At 37.2% G+C, this 16,248-nt stretch overlaps 1 protein-coding gene across 5 annotated transcripts; it reads right to left on the reverse strand.

The window, feature by feature from the left end:
- Nucleotides 1-245: 245 nt before the first annotated feature.
- Nucleotides 246-15,753, reverse strand: rab41 (RAB41, member RAS oncogene family). Of its 5 annotated transcripts, XR_012357956.1 has the most exons (9): nt 15,540-15,753; nt 14,533-14,591; nt 13,899-13,952; nt 12,299-12,404; nt 9,642-9,753; nt 9,074-9,167; nt 5,150-5,243; nt 4,068-4,134; nt 2,038-2,108 (listed from the first exon to the last, which is right to left on the reverse strand). XR_012357956.1 is itself a non-coding variant. In XM_055178847.2 (8 exons), exons 1-8 carry the CDS (start codon nt 15,616-15,618, stop codon nt 2,044-2,046), a joined length of 636 nt encoding a protein of 211 aa, XP_055034822.1. In that variant the 5' UTR covers nt 15,619-15,750; the 3' UTR covers nt 246-2,043. The 5 variants fall into 5 exon arrangements, 4 of the variants coding, with proteins under 4 accessions (XP_055034822.1, XP_055034823.1, XP_055034820.1 ...); XM_055178847.2 differs by lacking the exons at nt 9,074-9,167; nt 12,299-12,404 and adding an exon at nt 10,145-10,250 and having other exon boundaries at nt 246-2,108; nt 15,540-15,750; XM_055178848.2 differs by lacking the exon at nt 9,074-9,167 and having other exon boundaries at nt 246-2,108; nt 15,540-15,750.
- Nucleotides 15,754-16,248: the final 495 nt, after the last annotated feature.

Here is a 16,248-nt window from a genome sequence, read left to right on the forward strand (position 1 = left end):
TAAGGAGTGATGATGTTACTGCATTGATGTAACACATTCACGACACGCTGTACAAAGTTTAAGTGCACGCAGTGAAAAATAGTTATATGGGTATGTATTACTTGGTCTAAGTTGAGGTAAAAACATAGTGAAATATTGCAAAAACGGTGCTGTTTTCCTTTAAGAACTCTCTGAAAAGGGAAGAGTCTGCATCAAAGAACGTCTCAATGCTTGGTGGTCTAATAAAAACCAGGACTTACAACACATTTGGTGAAATATTTTTTATTCATGTGATACATTTTGGTGTCTCTTTATTAACCTTCTGTTTTATACAGCATATAGTGATAGTACTTTGTTCACACAAACTTTGCTAAACTAGTAGACAGCCAAACAGACCAACACACTTCAGATTAGCACACAGCTGAGTATTCAGTCAGTGACAAGTGATAGAGCTGTCCAGGAGGAATTTAACTCTCGTTTAAATCTTACATATCAAATGTTAATGTTTAAAAACACAATTCATGTCCTTTTCGACTTTTGTTTACAGAGCGAGAAATTTGGGTGGGGGTTTTGGTTTGAGTGACACCTCACCAGTCAAAAAAAGCAAATTCAAAATTTATTCTTAAAACTCAACATCAGGGAAGTGAGAGTCTATGAATGTGGCCATACTGGCAAGATAGTGACACGACTAGGTTTTCATGATACAGTAGCCAGTCAGCAATGCAAATTATACATCGATTACACATTAACTGCCATTCCCATCAAGCATACAACACACTGATTCACCAGCTAATCAGATAATAAATAAACACATGAAACCAACAGTCTTATAACAAGCAATACCAAGACGTGTCTCTACACTAAGCAATAGCCGCATTTCAGAAATCTAAATATCCTGTTGAATAAAACCTCATTAGCTCTATGCGATTTTTATAGGCGAGCAAACCACAACACAGTGGCCTGATTTGGTGCACTATGACAGAACAAAACAAGCAAGGCATTTCGTGTTAAACCGTCTCTAAACTGCATGCTGTTCCTACACTTGCAGAGCAAAAACAAGGCAAAAGATGAAGAGATGAGCAGGGAGACTCAGACAAGAAGCGTTCATCCCTTAGTGTAAATTCCAGATGCTTGCGATATCCAAGTGATGTGTACAGTTTTGTTAGTACATACACATTTACACAATTAACGTTAGGTTTCGTTACTACAGTTGGGTAAGTGAGTGAATATCTTGAAATTAAATAAGCTTACAACTAATTTAATTTCCCTTTCCTAAGAATGTTATATTCGTAATATCTATTTCTCCACAGTTCAATACATTCCTGTATAAAATTAGCCTGCACAGAATGAAATTTGTACATTTTGTTCCTCAAACAAAGACCCTTAAATTATACATGGTCCCTAATACCATATTTAACATGAAAACATCCAGTTATACAGATTATTCAGTATATGGTCTGTCCATGATGACATTTCACAACAATAAAAAAAAACAACATAGGGTCAAAAAAGGTGTGTAATGTTCACGTAAAAAAGCAGTAACAGAAGTTTACAGCCTTTCATATACAATAATGCCAAGTTCTTCCTTGCAACTCCTCCGGTAAATAAAAAAGAAAACTGAATGCCTCAAATTGTCAGCCCCGGTTCTCTACACACAGTTGAATTTTCTGAAACATGTTAACTTCACGACAACTACGACAGCACTGATGTTAAAATAAGTTCAAGAACTCAAAAGCGCATGAGCTTGGTCAGTCTGCAATCCCATATTTTGCCATGCAGCCAGAATAGATGGAAACTGAATGGTTTTAGCATTTAATCTATGCTGTGATTTTACTTTTATCCATTAATATATGCATTTTGGAATCCCGTTTTAATACAGAGTAATTGCACATCCACACGGTTACTCTGAAAAGTCACTGAGTCAAAGAGAAACAAAAGGTTCTCCGCTAATGACGCGGGGTCATGAGAGGAGCGAGTGACCACTGAGAGGCAAGCTGGGTGTGTGTGTTTGTGTGAGGGGTCGAGTGCAGGGACGCAGGGTCTGGTGAGGGTTAAGGCTGCTCACTAGCACGAGCAGCTGCTCTCGGTAACAGGCAGCTCTGGAGGCTTCTCAAGTTTGATATCGATCACTGAAAGTTCAGGTTAAGGGTTAGTTAGTGAAACATTTCAAGAAATATTTACCCTGGATAATAAATAAAAACTAGGAATGGACCGATATATCGACCTATAATCTGTATCGGAAGATCAAAGCATGTTTTACACAGCTGACGGTCAAGGCAGATTACATCTAGTCTAGAGTTGCTTAACGATTAATTGCGACTAATCATTTGCAGAATAAAAGTTTCATAATTTATGTGTGTATAAAAATTAGTACATATTTATTACACACTGTACACACGCACGCACATTTATATATATATATATATATATATAGTGAGGAAAATAAGTATTTGAACACCCTGCTATTTTGCAAGTTCTCCCACTTAGAAATCATGGAGGGGTCTGAAATTGTCATCATAGGTGCATGTCCACTGTGAGAGACGTAATCTAAAGAAAATCCAGAAATCACAACGTATGATATTTTAAACTATTTATTTGTATGATACAGCTGTAAATAAGTACTTGAACACCTGTCTATCAGCTAGAATACTGACCCTCAAAGACCTGTTAGTCTGCCTTTAGTCTGTCCACTTCCACTCTATTTATTATCCTAAATTAGATGCACCTGTTTGAGGTAGTTCGCTGAATAAAGACACCTGTCCACCCCATACAATCAGTAAGAATCAAACTACTAACATGGCCAAGACCAAAAAGCTGTCCAAAGACACTAGGGACAAAATTGTACACCTCCACACAAGGCTGGAAAGGGGTACAGGGAAATTGCCAAGCAGCTTAGTGAAAAAAGGTCCACTGTTGGAGCAATCATTAAAAAATGGAAGAAGCTAAACATGACTGTCAATCTCCCTCGGACTGGGGCTCCATGCAAGATCTCACCTTGTGGGGTCTCAATGATCCTAAGAAAGGTGAGAAATCAGCCCAGAACTACACGGGAGGAGCTGGTCAGTGACCTGAAAAGAGCTGGGACCACTGTTTCCAAGGTTACTGTTGGTAATACACTAGGACGTCATGGTTTGAAATCATGCATGGAAGGTTCCCCTGCTTAAACCAGCACATGTCCAGGCCCGTCTTCAGTTTGCCAATGACCATATGGATGATCCAGAGGAGTCATGACTCATGGGAGAAAGTAATGTGGTCAGATTAGACCAAAATAAAACTTTTTGGTCATAATTCCACTAAACGTGTTTGGAGGAAGAAGAATGATGAGTACCATTCCAAGAACACCATCCCTACTGTGAGGCATGGGAGTGGTAAAATCATGCTTTGGGGGTGTTTTTCCGCACATGGGACAGGGCGACGACTGCACTGTACTAAGGAGAGGATGACCAGGGCCATGTATTGCGAGATTTTAGGAACAACCACGTTCCCTCAGTTATGAGCATTGAAGATGGGTCGAGGTTGGATCTTCCAACATGACAATGACCCGAAGCACACAGCCAGGATAACCAAGGAGTGGCTCTGTAAGAAGCATATCAAGGTTCTGGCGTGGCCTAGCCAGTCTCCAGACCTAAACCCAATAGAGAATCTTTAGAGGGAGCTCAAACTCTGTGTTTCTCAGCGACAGGCCAGAAACCTGATGGATCTAGAGAAGATCTGTGTGGAGGAGTGGGCCAAAATCTCTCCTGCAGTGTGTGCAAGCCTGGTCAAAAACTACAGAAACGTTTGACCTCTGTAATTGCAAACAAGGGCTACTGTACCAAATATTAACATTGACTTTCTCAGGTGTTCAAATACTTATTTGCAGCTGTATCATACAAATAAATAGTTAAAAAAAATCATACATTGTGATTTCTGGATTTTTTTAGATTATGTCTCTCACAGTGGACATGCACCTTTGTTGAGAATGTTAGACCCCTCCATGATTTTTAAGTGGGAGAACTTGTAAAATAGCAGGGTGTTCAAATACTTATTTTCCTCACTATATATATATGCTATATATACAAATGCTGTCTGATGTATATAAAGGATACTGTCCTCTTTGCTCTTCTCCGGTGTACTATCCATTCCAGGCAAAGCAGCAGCAACACGACGAAACAGCTACAACAAAAAGCATTGAAACCTTATTGATTAAAAAGTTAATTACAAGTCTATTTAAATTTAAAGGTCACATATTATGCCCATTTTTACAAGTTGTAATGCAAGTCTTGGGTGTGCCTTGAATGTGTCTGTGAAGTTACACCTCAAAATACCTCACAGATCATTTGTTATAGCATGTCCAAAATGGCCCAATTTGGGTGGAAGCGTTGTTTTCATGTGTGCAGCTTTAAATGCAAATGAACTCTTCAATCCCTTAACAACAAACAGTAAACGCTTTTGGCTAAAAATAGATCTGATTTCTTTGAATACAGTCTAAGAAAATAGTATCTTTAGCGACATTCAACGTGCTAACAAACACATTTTGAAAAGCCTTTGTTTAATATCAACCAGTCAGTCGATGGCTATGGGCGGGGCTTTATCAGTGTGACGTCACATTAACAAGAGAATCAATACTGCATGTCTAATGAGACTGCTTTGGTTAAATGGGGAATAAAAAAAGGAGAGGGGGATTTTTTCACTGTAGGGTTGTCCAAACAACTTGTAAAGGTGGATTTTGCATAATATGTACAGTAATCAATGCATCTACAGTTCATCTGAAACTACATTTATGTGATATGTACAAATGTCCATACTCCCATTAAGTATAGAAAAGATGGATTTCTAAAGATAATCAAATCTATATTCTACTTATCTGAGAACTTAAGCAATATAATATGGTGATAAAAAGCTTTTGCATAAATCAACAAATTTCTACATATAGTCTGAAACAAAAGTGGCACAACAACACAGCACATAAAGACAACAACAATATTTGGCCGACATGCAGAAGATGTCTGTGGCACAGCAAAGTAAAGATGAAAAACACAACAGCAGCCCACAGTACTCAAGCAATATCGTAATGTGGGGTTAAAAAAACTAACGACGGGTGAGGCCGAAAAAGATAGAAACCAAAGGTAGATAAAGTGGTGGAGGGAAGGTAGGGTTGGGCCATCCATATCTTTCTCTAGGAGTCTACCTGTTTGACATTGTAGCCAGTCTTTGCGCTGGTTTCAATGAACATGACATTCAGCTCCTTAGCCCTCTGCTCTCCCTCCTCTGTAGTGATCTGTCTGCTCGACCGGAGCAGGGAGGGGGACGAGGAAAGAAGTACAGACAGACAAAAGAAATGCATCAGGAAGAAAGAGAAAAAGACTGACTGAAGTTCAGATTAATAATGAAAGAAGAGAGATTAGTGTTGTGATAGGACCCCATCAAAGAAGATAGACAGCTGAAATTGTAAAGTTGAAAGGTGATCGCTGCAGTGTGGATCAGCCACACGTTAACAATCCACAATAATAAAAAAACACTTTTTCAGGTGTACGCGAATGTGCGGTCGAATGCACATTTAGTTTATTTTACTCGTATGTGTACACAGATGTTTGATTAAGGCGCGTTGCGACAAAATGCAATGCATCTCCTGTGCTACATACTATGATCTCCTGTAGACACATGCACGACCTACATGTACAACGTACGCAGGGTTTCAATACGTGCAGGGTTTCCAAATACGGCAGTCGCGTACGACCATACGTGTAAAAAATACCTCGGCCTTTAAAGTAGTAGTGGTCGACCAATTTTTTTAACGGACGATTCTGATATTGAAAAAACATTTACCATCTGTATACACTTGTGTGATTCTCGCGAAATTAGACTTATGAAGTGTCAGGAAACATTCTGATAAAAAAAGTAAATGCAAAGTAAGAGTATCAAAATAAGAAGCATACAGTTACAAACATCTCTACACATACTATTTTGCACATGATTTCTAATGACACTTACAAACCAATTTTGTTGTTTTTTCTACATTTAAGGGGGAAATTTTCATTACCGCAACGTGTCCATGACTGGATTTGGGATCTTTGACATATTTGAAAAATATTTATAATTAAAAATCTAAAAAATAAAAAGCTTCAGTGCATGTTATACTATAAACATTTACAGTAAAGAAACGTGTGCTATTTGGTGATCATTGGTAAATGTAGAGACAATAATAAGGAATATAAATGTGTTCAAGAAAATTTTTCTCATCCTCCGCAACAATTTTCAATCATTGTTTAAGCCCTCAAGGAACTAAAATTTTCAAAAAAAACATTTGTTGGAAGGGACATAATTGACTGTGACACTCAAGATGGCTAACATAAAAGCAGTTCTTATTTTTTTCTCTCCAGATAAAAGTTGAAATTTTGTTTGTCATAGTACCTAGACAACTTTTTAGTTCTCATTACCAAAACATGAGTTTGTAAATGCATATATTTAATGTAATATCATGTTGCGGTAATGATAATTTTTGATAATGATAATCTAAAAAATGATTCTATAGAAAAAAAAACATTTAAATCCTCTAAAAATAATGGTTATAGTAAGTTCAGACCTTAATCCAATATGTAAAAAAAAATTACTTCAAGGGCTTTAAAAAAAAACTGATGCTGGACACTTTCTAAGTCTGGATTTAGGCACAAATATGTACTTTTTAAAAGGGTACTTTTTAAAAGGGTACCGCCCAATCTCTTGTTTACTACACAAGTTTCTGCTAATGTTATATGGAATAAGGAGAACGATTTTTGTTTGATAATGCTCCCATTCTGTGAAATTCTGCAGCTTTCTGTGCAATTTTTTCATGTGGGCCCATTATGCCCTTTTTGGTATCCTTGTGTGGATAACAAGCAAAAATGATATAACAAGGTTTACTTTATAGCTTTATAACATAAATCCATCTTTCAAGCCACTCTCATACTAACACACACAAACCAGTGTGATAGCTGCAAATTATAGGTGTTATGAGGTGTTGCACACTTGCCTTCAAGACTTCCATCATAAGGTTATTCTATTTTAGGTGATCATTTGTACAAAATGAGGAAATTTTTTTTGTGGTAATCATTTGCATGCCACAGTTTCTGTCGACAGATATTAAAGGGATAGTTCACCCAAAAATGAAAACCGATCAAAGCCACACTGACTTTGTAAATTTCGATGAACACAAAGTAAGACTTTTAAGGAAACCGATCAGAAGTACCATTGACTTCAATAGTAGGAAAAAGTATACTATGGAAGACAATGGGGGTTCAGATAGGTTTTCATTTTTGGGGAAACTATCCCTTTAAGTTGTTGTATATACTGCAAGCAAGAAGCCTTACTGTACATTCACACCGCCGCCGTCGAGAGCATCAAAAACACTTTGGCTGCCCTGCCAAGGACGCTATAGAAAAAGAGTAGTGGATGCTCTGACACTTCTCTGGAATCCTTTTCCGCCTTCCGATTGGTTGCTGCTGAACATTTCCACCTTCCGATTGGTTGCCGCCGAACCACATCATAGCTGATTACCATAAGGTTAAGTTGATTTTAACTCTCCTCGACCCTCACACCATCCAAGATGTTCCGCGCAGTCGGTGTCATAAGCAATTCTGCCCCCCTAGGACCCCGACTAGTACCTAGCAATAATGCCTGGTCAAAATTTGTCATCACGATATCTCGTCTGCATTAGCGGCCTAGCAAGCTAATTACTTTGTACAAAATAGAAGCATACTAAATATTTTTTAAATAAAAGCTTAAATTTTTTATGCAAATATTAGTTAATTATTATATATATATATATATATATATATATATATATATATATATATATATATATATATATATATATATATATATATATATATATATATATATATAATAATTAACTAATATTTGCACCGTGTTTCCAAATTATTATGCACATGCCATTTTTGTTTATTTTTCCAATACAGTCAGTAAGTCTACAAATTTTATTTTACCCTCAACAGTTACATGACAGAGTGGATGCCACTATATTTAAATGAAAAAAAATGTCTAAAGATACTTAAAAAATATATAAAAACATGGTGTTCCAAATTATTAAGCAAGTTGCAGTTCTCATACAATATGGGTATGAAAAAATATCTTTCTAAAGACAAAAAAGTGTGCATTATCTTAAAAAACAATTCATATTTGGTGGACCTAAAGAGAAATCATTGAATATAGAAAGATTTGAATATAAAGGCTTTTTAAAATATATTTTTAGGAAAATATCAGGAAAAGGCAGCAATAAAAAAAGCCACCGTTAAGAGGGAAACATGTTTTTAAACCCGCTGGTGTCTCTGGAATCCCAAGAACTGCAAAAATATCTTTTGACATTATTATTTTATTTAAATAGAATAACATCCACAGTGTGATATAAATGTTGAGGGTAAAAAATTTTTATAAACTTACTGACTGTATTGGAAAAATAAACAAAAATGGCATGTGCATAATAATTTGGAATGCGGTGTATGTTGCAGACACCTCATTAGTTTTGTGTCATCATCTGCTTTACAAATTTTTTTTTTCGCAAATTATTAACATACCTTATAAAATGTAGTTTTTTTTATAGTAAAAGTGTAGTAATCATGGCTTATAAATGATATAAATGAAATTTTAATGTGTGATTTAACTATGTAATAATCATGTTCTATACAAGTAATTTATTAACTTTGCACAGTACAAAAGTGGAAACGGTACAGTATATTATATCTAAATAATAAAATGACACAAGCAATGTGTAGATCTCACCACCTATAGTCTTATTTATATACAACTACATGAAACATATAATTTAAAAGACATCAATTGTAATTTTAATAACGTTCTAACGACATCAATCATAATGCGATTTAGTAGGAATTGGAATAAGCTGCTAAAAAAACTACCCACGAGGAGTTTTTTTAAGCCAGTGTAATCACACGGGGGTCCTAAGGGGGCAGAAATGCCAGGGGGGACAAAATTGCTCACAAGCTTACCATCTCTCACTGAAAATAAATGACTTCCGGCCACCTGGTGCTCTCGCCGTTGGCCGGTGTGAACGCACAGTTACTGAAGGTTTAAACTAAAACCATATTGTATGACCCACCTGTTTGACGTTATAACCAGCTTTGGCGCTGGTCTCTATGTACATCACACCCAGTTCTCTGGCTTTTTTCTCTGCTGCCTCTAGTGAAACTTGTCTGCCATAGTCCATAATAGAGTTGTGGACACAGTTCAAATTAGAATGGATGTGAAAAAAAAAACAAGAGCAGTGATGGTATTTTAAAAACAAAATCAACACATGAGAAAACAAGACTGAACACAATACTCAAATTGATGATAAAGGAATAACTGTACACAAAAAACTGCAAACATAACAATAACTAAAAAAAAAGAAGATTAAAAGACTGAAAACAGAAATCTGAAGAAATGATCTGTAAGTGATGGCATTCTTGCTTGTTTATTAAACCCAGGCTGTGTTTATAACTATATGTTTTCGTGTAGCTCTACTAATCATCAGAATGATGCTAGCAAAGCCATTGAACACCATAAAATGCATCTTGACTGCATTTGAACTTGGCATCTGCCAAATCCAAAAATTTTATGCAAATACAGTGACCTTAAAATATAAACGGCATCTTTCAGCAATTTATTCTAATCTCCAAAGACTGTACCTTTTATCAGCCAAGTCTGTCTTGTTCCCGACTAGCATGATAATGACATCACTTCCTCTCTCTGTTCTGACATCATCTATCCACTTTGAGGTTTGCTGAAAGGAGTTAAGGTCTGAAGGAGAACAAAAAGAAAAATACCTCTGTGTGACGTGATTTCATAGAGTGCAGACTGTGTCAAAATCAAACAATGCACAATAAAAGTGAATAAATCACACTTCAAAGGCAAACTCTTAGAAGAAAGTGTGCAAGCAGACTGTTAGTATGAAGTTTAACATAACCAGAGGGCAGTTGAGTTAACGCACAGGTCATTTCAACTGCACACCCAATGTTTTCCTTTACACAAAGCTGTTAAAAGAGAAGCATATTCGATCTACCTTTTAATAATTACATACAAAAATTACACTTGATCTCATACTAAGGTGAACCATCAGCACGACCTAGTAGCATCAGCTAAATTTAGCTATCTGTGCCCTGTTGACCGAATGAGTGAGGCTGAGACTCACTGGTGATGTCATAGACCACTACAGCAATAGTGGAGTCTCGGATGTAGCTGGGAATGAGGCTGCGGAAGCGCTCCTGCCCTGCAGTGTCCCACAGCTGGAGCCGAACCTGTGGGACCAGCAAACCGTGTGTGCAAAGAAAACAGGGAAAAAGAAAGGCAGAGGGGTAGACCAGATAAGAATGAAGATATAAAGACATAAGGCAGAAGATAGGGCAAGGGGTTAGGAGAAAAAGACAAAAACAAAGAAACAAACATCAAGGAAGTGGAGAAATGCACCAAGAGAAAAGCAAAATTTTGCTTCTGAAGTTGTCGAGCGTTAAAATCAGCTTTAATTGAAATCTTTAAGTTTCGTATGTAGGAACAAAACGTGACTCTGCCTGTGAAACCCAGGCTGAAGTCTGATCAGATTTGGAGCATCAATGTTTGATTTCAGTCAATGATTTCAATATTTGACATAACCTTATTCAGTCAATATATTTTTACACAATGTTCTTGACATTATGTATGATGATTTTATACAGAAAACCGTAAATCACTAAAAATTATTTTAGCAGGGTTTTCACAGGCAGGGTCACACATATGTTTTAATAAAACATTTAAAGTCATTTCTCCATTCTTGGTTTCTGAATGATGCTGCATTCTGCAAGATGCTTTGAAAATGGCACTCTTTAGTCATAAGTATTGCTGAACATGTTTATATGATTTTGACCAAACTTGGTAAGCAAAGTATTTTATACAAAATGACCTACAGTGCATAGATTATGGCACATACACTCACCTTAAGGATTATTAGGAACACCTGTTCAATTTCTTATTAATGCAATTATTTAATCAACCAATCACATGGCAGTTGCTTCAATGCATTTAGGGGTGTGGTCCTGGTCAAGACAATCTCCTGAACTCCAAACTGAATGTCAGAATGGGTAAGCAATTTTGAACGTGGCATGGGTGTTGGTGCCAGAAAGGCCGGTCTGAGTATTTCACAATCTGCTCAGTTACTGGGATTTTCACGCACAACCATTTCTAGGGTTTACAAAGAATGGTGTGAAAAAGGAAAAACATCCAGTATGCGGCAGTCCTGTGGGCTTGCCTTGTTGATGCTAGAGGTAAGAGGAGAATGAACCGACTGATTCAAGCTGATAAAAGAGCAACTTTGACTGAAATAACCACTCGTTACAACCGAGGTATGCAGCAAAGCATTTGTGAAGCCACAACACGCACAACCTTGAGGCGGATGGGCTACAACAGCAGAAGACCCCACCAGGTACCACTCATCTCCACTACAAATAGGAAGAAGAGGCTACATTTTGCACGAGCTCACCAAAATTGGACAGTTGAAGACTAAAAAAATGTTTCCGGGTCTGATGAGTCTCGATTTCTGTTGAGACATTCAGATGGTTGAGTCAGAATTTAAAACAGAATGAGAACATGGATCCATCATGACTTGTTACCACTGTGCAGGCTGGTGTTGGTGGTGTAATGGTGTGGGGGATGATTTTTGGCACACTTTAGGTCCCTTAGTGCCAATTGGGCATTGTTTAAATGCCACGGCCTACCTGAGCATTGTTTCTGACCATGTCCATCCCTTTATGATCACCATGTACCCATCCTCTGATGGCTACTTCCAGCAGGATAATGCACCATGTCACAAAGCACAATTATTTCAAATTGGTTTCTTGAACATGAAAATCAGTTCACTGTACCAAAATAGCCCCCACAGTCACCAGATCTCAACTTATTAGAGCATCTTTGGGATGTGGTGGAACGGTAGCTTCGTGCCCTGGATGTGCATCCCAAAAATCTCCATCAACTGCAAGATGCTATCCAATCAATATGGGCTAACATTTCTAAAGAATGCTTTCAGCACCTTGTTGAATCAATGCCATGTACAAGTATTAGTATGTATATGTATATGTATTAGTATGGTGTTCCTAATAATCCTTTAGGTGAGTGTATTTATCAGCATCTGTGTTCCCGGTTCCCGTGAGCTGCTAACACAATGCTCTACCAATCGAGCTATAGGAACAGTACCAAGCATGAAGATTGTTTATATGAATTAAACCAGCATAATTATTAGGCTACATGAGTGCCATTTACTCAAGCACTACCCAACTTTACCCCACCATGTGGTGAAGCAGGAGCACTAGCTACCTACTTGCTATATCATAGACCACCACTGCAGCTGCTGAGTCTCTGATGTAACTGGGAATGAGGCTACGGAAGCGTTCCTGCCCAGCAGTATCCCACAGCTGTAGCCGAATCTATGACCGTCCATGCAGCACAACAGGCATGGAAGAGAGTGGGGTGAGGGTGGACAAACACACAACCAAACTTAAAATGTGAACTTAAAATAAATGACAAACTAATGGCATAGGAGTGATAAGATGTAAGCATGCACTAAGGAATTATGCAAATTATAACTGATGTTGACCTGTGACACGGACATTAAAGGGGACATTTCACAAGACTTTTTTAAGATGTTATATAAATCTTTGGTGTCCACAGAGTACATATGTGAAGTTTAAGCTTAAAATAGCATATAGATCATTTATTATAGCATGTTAAAATTGCCACTTTGTAGGTGTGAGCAAAAATGTGCCGTTTTTGGGTGTCCTTTAAAATGCAAATGAGCTGATCTTTGCACTAAATGCCAGTGCTGTGATTGGATAGGGCAGATTAAGGAGCGGTTTTATCCCCTTTTGACATCACAAGGGGAGCCAGATTTCAATTATCTAATTTTTCACATGCTTGCAGAGAACGGTTTAACAAAACTAAGTTACTGGGTTGATCTTTTTCATATTTTCTAGGTTGATAAAAGCACTGGGGACCCAATTATAGCACTTAAACATGGTCAGATTTCATAATATGTCCCCTTTAAGATGTATCAAGCCTTTACAGGTGATATTAAAAAACTGTCAAGGTGAATGACTGGTGTACAGATCAGAGTCAGTGTGTGTCAAAACAGTATGCTATTGTGAACACTGAAAGATATGTGAGACTGTCTGTGAAGTCCATGCTAAAGGCTAGGGATGCACCGATAGGATTTTGTTGAGCCGATACCGATACCGATTTAAACAGACAACTTCTGGCCGATACCGATGCCGAAACCAATATTAAACACTTGTATACAATACTATAGAGTTGGTCTATTAGCTAGTTTATTTCTGCATCAAATTGTTTGTACTGAACATGGATCTAATTAACATTCAACTGACCAACATAATAAGAGAGGCACAAATTAAGCTAAAACAAATATAATAAGACAGCATGACAACCTTCAAAGGTGGTTTTTGCTATTCAGCATTTATTTCATTAACAACATCAACTCATTTTTTTTTACATATAATGGATTTCTTTATGCAGTTAATTAATAAACAATCGGTATGGGCCTTTCTCGTGCTATTGCCGATATGCCGATGGTTTCAAATTCATCTAAAATCGGCCGATAAATATCGGTGGCCGATACATCGGTGCATCACTACTAAAGGCTCAATCTAATTATGAGATTAAGTTCATTTTCAATCTTTGACATGACCTTACTCAGTCAATATTAAAGATATCAAGGTTATTTTTCACAGAATGTTCTTTACATTATAAAGATAATATGATTTTATGCAGAAAATTACTTTAGCTGGGTTTTCACAGACTCAGCTTTTATATACATTAAAACAGATGTTTATTACAACAAAAGGTTTGGACACACAAAGACTCCACTAATAACATAAGAAACATAGGGTTGATCTCTGTTGACCTACCGTGCGGTCCTCCAAGTACATGGTTTTTGACAGAAAGTCTATACCAATAGTTGCCTATGGGGAAAAAACACCAGTAAACAATGTACAATGAACAACAGGCCATTAATAAAATAACTCTCCAAAAAGAAAAAAGTATTGTATAACAAATGTCACACAAGTTTGAAACCACACAAGCATAAGTAAATAATTTTCCAAATATTTTTTTTAAAGGGAACTGTTTTTTAAGGACCAAGACTCAAACCTTACAATTTTGTCACATAATCATGATACAGGTTTGAAAAAGTAAACAATAATACATTAAGGGTGATATTAAAGCGATAGATTGCCATAAAATAACAATTTGCTGTTAATTTACACACCTTCAAACCAAAAACACTGAACCTGTGGACCTCACCTAGGACCATGATTTAAACTAAATATCTTCTTTACCTTCTTACTTGAGATAAAATGTGACCTTGGATGGCCTGATGGTGAGAAAATTACCAGCATATTTTCATTTAACGAACTGTCTGCTCATTTCATAAACAGTGAACTGTTGCTTTAAGATACGTAGTTACATTGGCACACCACAAACTATGACGTCACCGAGGCCTGCCACATAAGCAGCATGATTTTAAGGCAGGTGAGGTGTTACCTGATAGGTATTGTCGAAGCTGTCATACATAAACCTGGTGATAAGTGAAGTTTTTCCCACTACAGGACAAAAGAGAACAACAAATACAGCATTAGAGTCGGCTGCTTAAAATCCCAGCGTCATGTCAACCTATACAGTATTGTTATGCATCATAGGTGTGTTCAAATTGACCCTATGAAGTCAGAAATGCGGTCCGGGGTCACAGTTATGGTGAATGCATCTTTCTGCAGTGTGTGCTTCTGAACTCTGATCGATGTGTTGGCAACATGGGTGTCGCCGTCCTGCTTTCATAGCAACACATCATATTAATACTGGCTATGAAATGCAGAAAGCAGACTCGTTATGTTCAATTCAGCCATTATGAAACGAAAATGTGGATGTGACGTGGACGATTAAACGTCCCTTTTGTGGTTTATGATCTTAAGATCTGTATCGTCACATACTAGCCGGTTAGCTAGAAACATGCTAATTGCTAACCGTTAACAACCATCTTCATAACAGTGCCATTTTATACAAAGAACGCCATTGATTACCATTTATATCATACTGTTAGCTGTATTCAATGTGGAAAATATAGTAATAGATGTGATCGCTTACAAAAAAGGCCTTTTATGTGAGAGCTCCATTCTGGCTAACTAACGTAAAGAGCAGACAACATAAACATGCTAATACAAACATGTTATTGCTTCCCTCGATGTGTACAAGAAGATATAAATACTGCTATAAAATAACCAAACTGTATATAAATTATAACGTTATAATATGTTGCGAAACTATATGATATCATAGCAGTATAATACAGTTGTAATGAAGGGATGCTAAATGCCACATTATTTATGTTCCTATATTGTTCATGACAACAGTTTCTTCTATCAATTTTAGTAAACGGTTTTTAGGTGCTTTGCCTTACTGACAAATGTTTATTTGGTAATATATGTCTCTCTGAAGCATCCTTTCAGCTGGCCTGCCCATCTCTCTGTCCACGTCTCATGTAGCTGAACACTTACCGCTCTGTTCGCCCAAGAAAACGAGCTTAAATTTCCGCAGAGGGTTGCCAAACTCTCCGCCACCAGTCGTTGTAGACATATTTATCGAGTGAAATATACAACACCTATCTAGACTGTTATTTTTCCAGTGAGCGGACGAAGGAAGGACACACTACAGGCTACTGACGGAGCTCTGATCGCTGACGAGTGCTGAATGAGACAGCGCCCCTTAGCGGCTACAGATGGAAATGCAGGACGCGCTTGGTCTGCGTCTGAATACCCCACTGAAATTATTATTTTTTAAAGTTTTTAGGCGTTTGGTATCAATATGATAGCTTTAAGAATAACTATAAATCAGTGTGCTTCAAACAGCGACAAAAGTATACTTAGCATGAAAACGTATAGTCTCTAAATAGCACACGATCTTATATGACGTCATTCTGCACTTCAGCCTCGCATCAGATACCAGGCTGTGGTATGTTGCTTTGATTTATTTAGTTATTGTATTTAACATGGATTATTTATGTAAACAAAGAAGAAAATATTTCATACTGAGAGGTAAGATAAATGCTAGAGGCTATTTTAAAAGGGGAACTCAATATGCCCAATCCTAACCTTTTTCAGTGAAAACCGAACAAAGCTGATTATTTCAAGGCATTGCATTTGGCCTTTACGATCATTTATTTATTTCTGATCATATCAGTATTGTGTGTCCAATTTGTTGTCACAA

This window comes from Misgurnus anguillicaudatus, chromosome 16, assembly GCF_027580225.2.
Source record: "Misgurnus anguillicaudatus chromosome 16, ASM2758022v2, whole genome shotgun sequence".
NCBI lineage: Eukaryota > Metazoa > Chordata > Actinopteri > Cypriniformes > Cobitidae > Misgurnus > Misgurnus anguillicaudatus.

Excerpts from the sequence above, each read along its gene's own strand:
- rab41 (XM_055178847.2), bottom strand. The coding sequence starts at position 15,618 with ATGTCTACAACGACTGGTGGCGGAGAGTTTGGCAACCCTCTGCGGAAA. Across the intron at positions 14,592-15,539 it reads TTTCTTGGGCGAACAGAGCG|TGGGAAAAACTTCACTTATC; the intron begins GTAAGTGTTCAG and ends TTTGTCCTGTAG. Across the intron at positions 2,109-4,067 it reads GGAGAAGAGCAAAGAGGACA|TGATCGATATCAAACTTGAG; the intron begins GTATCCTTTATA and ends CTGAACTTTCAG.